Source organism: Sinocyclocheilus rhinocerous, unplaced genomic scaffold (genome assembly GCF_001515625.1).
Source record: "Sinocyclocheilus rhinocerous isolate Xijiao unplaced genomic scaffold, SAMN03320098_v1.1 scaffold15253, whole genome shotgun sequence".
Taxonomy (NCBI): Eukaryota; Metazoa; Chordata; class Actinopteri; order Cypriniformes; family Cyprinidae; genus Sinocyclocheilus; species Sinocyclocheilus rhinocerous.
In genome coordinates, this window is record NW_015648736.1 from 3805 (window position 1) to 7094 (window position 3290).

A 3290-nucleotide genomic window follows, 5' to 3' on the forward strand; every position below is an offset into this window, starting at 1 on the left:
TTGCTGAGCTGGTTTTGACAAAGTAAAAAGGGCGTATTACACACTACCATTGAGAAATTCACCAAAGTATGTTAGACTTCATTAAGACCCTAAAGAACCATACCAACTTGTGGAAAATGGGCATCCGATGACCCCTTTAAGACCAACACAAATTTAATACTGCATAAAAGGGGAAGGGCAAAGAATATGGTAACGTTAAGAAAAAAAAAAAAATCTGGAGTCTTTGGAGACACACCGTCTCGCTAAATACTGAACATTTTTCAAAACTATTAAACCAAGATTTACACAAATCCTACACTTCTCTTGCATTAGTGTTAACCTGTGTTCTTGGTTTCATTTCTGGTAGCTTTATACTTCAGTTCAAGGATTTCCCACTACTTTTGCTGCCAAGCTCCCGGAGAAAGCACTTATAAAATAAATATCCACACAACACAAGTTTTGCTAAACTGATATTTATTTGGTGAATGTAGAAGACCTCAAATACGGTACGCAAAACAAAAACAAACCCCTCTCCCGATTGTTAAACTGGCATGGTTCGCTGCATGCATGCACGCACGGGTGGTCGGGCAACACTTCGGTCAGGCAGGACATCGATCATCATGGGAAGAGTTATCAGCACACATTTGGTCCGAGACATGGATCAAGCCTCACTGCATGGATACAGATAGTCAGACTTAGTCTGTCCATTTAGCGGCAAACAGCACAAAACACTCAAAGCATGAACCACAAGTTTTACTTTCACAGCAAGTTGTAGTGTGTGTTTTGGGAAATACCTTTAAATGGAAGTGTACATTCACGTCCACATTTAGTGCGGCAGCATTTCTCATTGTTCGGACAGTCAATGTCATTGACACACAACTCTTCACACAATCCTTCTCCAAAGAATCTCCTTGGACACATTCCTGGCTTTCCTGTTATACAAACACGCAACAGGAAAACCAGATCACTGACTGATTTAATCTGGTAAATGGGGGCGGGGGGAAACTTGACCAATGCATACTGATGTCCACATCCATTGCTGCAGCATTTCTCATCATTCGGACAGTCACGGTCATGAGAACACAATTCAGCACACACTCCTATTCCAAGGTTTTTGCTTGGACACACTCCTGGCTTTTCTTTTATACAAGCACAACAGGGAAACCAGATCACTGAATGATTCAATCTCTGTAATAGGGGGGGGAAAAAAAAGCTGACCCGCACACCAATATTACAAATACCTCTATATGGAGGCATACACTGTTGTCCACATCCTTTGCTGCAGCATTTCTCATCTTTTGGACAGTCACGGTCATGAGAACACCTCTCAACACACCCCCCTAAAAGTGCTACTTCAGGATTTTTTGGACACACGCCTGGCTTTTCTGGTTCTGCGGACACAAAAAAGAAAAAAAAAAACCCACACACACACTGAAAGCAAGCTGACCAGGGCTGGATTGGTAATCGGGTCTATATCGACTATATTAAAAAAAAAAAACGTAATTTATTTCTGTGATCAAAGCTAAATTTTCAGCATCATTACTCCAGTCTTCAGTGTCACAGAATCCTTCAGAAATCATTCTGATATGCCGATTTGCTGTTCAAGAAACACTACCACTACCACCAATTTAAAACAGAAATTACAGATTTATTAAAATTAAATTTAGCAAGGAGGCTTTAAATTGATTGAAAGTGATGATAAAGACATTGATAATGTTACAAAAGATCTATATTTCAGATAAATGCTGTTCATCTGAACTTTCTATTCATCAAAGAAACCTGAAAAAATTAAACTCGCACACCAATATTACAAATACCTCTATATGGAGGCATACACTGTTGTCCACATCCTTTGCTGCAGCATTTCTCATCTTTTGGACAGTCACGGTCATGAGAACACCTCTCAACACACCCCCCTAAAAGTGCTACTTCAGGATTTTTTGGACACACTCCTGGCTTTTCTGGTTCTGCGGACAAAAAAATAAAAAATAAAAAATAAAACATACACTGAAAGCAAGCTGACCAGGGCTGGATTGGTAATCGGGCATTTTCCCGGTGGGCCGACAAGGTTATTTTTTTTGCCAAGGACCATCGCGCAGGGACAGCGAGCAGCCCATTGGATTGTCTCCTGTATTGGCAGCGTAAACAATCCAATCATAATGCACTATAGACGGAGCGATGAAGTATTTCGCTCCACCTATATAAATATCGCTTCACTCCAACTTGTTCCTCGTTGGCTTCTCCCACGTTTTCACAGCAGATTTATCAAGAACAGGCTTGCTCTGCGGTGAGTAAGAGCAAAGAGCAAGGCAGGAGGAGGAGAACAGAGTAGTTGAATCGGTAAAGTGCTTGATAGGGACTCACAACGAAGGCAGGCATCTAACCCATCCTAATGTGTGCGCGCGCCATGTGTAGAACACAACCACTTTAATACGCAAATTCACCCCCCTTCACTTTTTTTGGCCAAGTCAAGTGTTCATAGAGGTTTCCATGGGCCAATGTGAATAAATCTAGATTTAAAACAAAAAACACTATATTGTCGGACCTGACATTTTATTCTTATCCAAAACAACTAGATGTGATATGAGTGTGATGCATACATACACTACCAGTCAAGTTTTTGAACTTGAATGTTTTTTTTTTGTTTTTTTTTTAAAGTCGGTGCTTCTCACCGAGTAAGAGCAAAGAGCAAGGCAGGAGGAGGAGAACAGAGTAGTTGAATCGGTAAAGTGCTTGATAGGGACTCACAACGAAGGCAGGCATCTAACCCATCCTAATGTGTGCGCGCGCCATGTGTAGAACACAACCACTTTAATACGCAAATTCACCCCCCTTCACTTTTTTTGGCCAAGTCAAGTGTTCATAGAGGTTTCCATGGGCCAATGTGAATAAATCTAGATTTAAAACAAAAAACACTATATTGTCGGACCTGACATTTTATTCTTATCCAAAACAACTAGATGTGATATGAGTGTGATGCATACATACACTACCAGTCAAGTTTTTGAACTTGAATGTTTTTTGTTTTTTTTTTAAAGTCGCTGCTTCTCACCAAGCCTGCATTTATTTGATCCAAAATACAGCAAAAGCAGTAATAGTGAATTCTTACCATTTAAAATAACTGCTTTCTATTTAAATATACATACATATTTATTTCTGTGATCAAAGCTACATTTGCAGCATCATTACTCCAGTGTCACAGGATCCATCAGAAATCATTCTAATATGCCGATTTGCTGTTCAAGAAACATTACTATTATTATTATTACTACTACTACTACTATCAATTTAACAGAAATTACAGATTTATT

At 39.6% G+C, this 3290-nt stretch overlaps 1 protein-coding gene across 1 annotated transcript; it reads right to left on the minus strand.

Moving 5' to 3' along the window:
* Positions 1-490: 490 nt before the first annotated feature.
* Positions 491-1953, minus strand: LOC107710223 (perlwapin-like). Its single transcript, XM_016514962.1, has 5 exons — positions 1797-1953; positions 1221-1370; positions 986-1118; positions 774-919; positions 491-650 (listed from the first exon to the last, which is right to left on the minus strand). Exons 1-5 carry the CDS (start codon positions 1810-1812, stop codon positions 613-615), a joined length of 483 nt encoding a protein of 160 aa, XP_016370448.1. The 5' UTR covers positions 1813-1953; the 3' UTR covers positions 491-612.
* Between the last annotated feature and the right edge of the window lie 1337 nt (positions 1954-3290).

Coding starts and splice junctions, on each gene's coding strand:
- LOC107710223 (XM_016514962.1), bottom strand. Junction 1,119..1,220: donor GTGTATGCCTCCATATAGAG/GTATTTGTAATA, acceptor CTTGTATAAAAG/AAAAGCCAGGAGTGTGTCCA. Junction 651..773: donor ATGTACACTTCCATTTAAAG/GTATTTCCCAAA, acceptor GTATCCATGCAG/TGAGGCTTGATCCATGTCTC.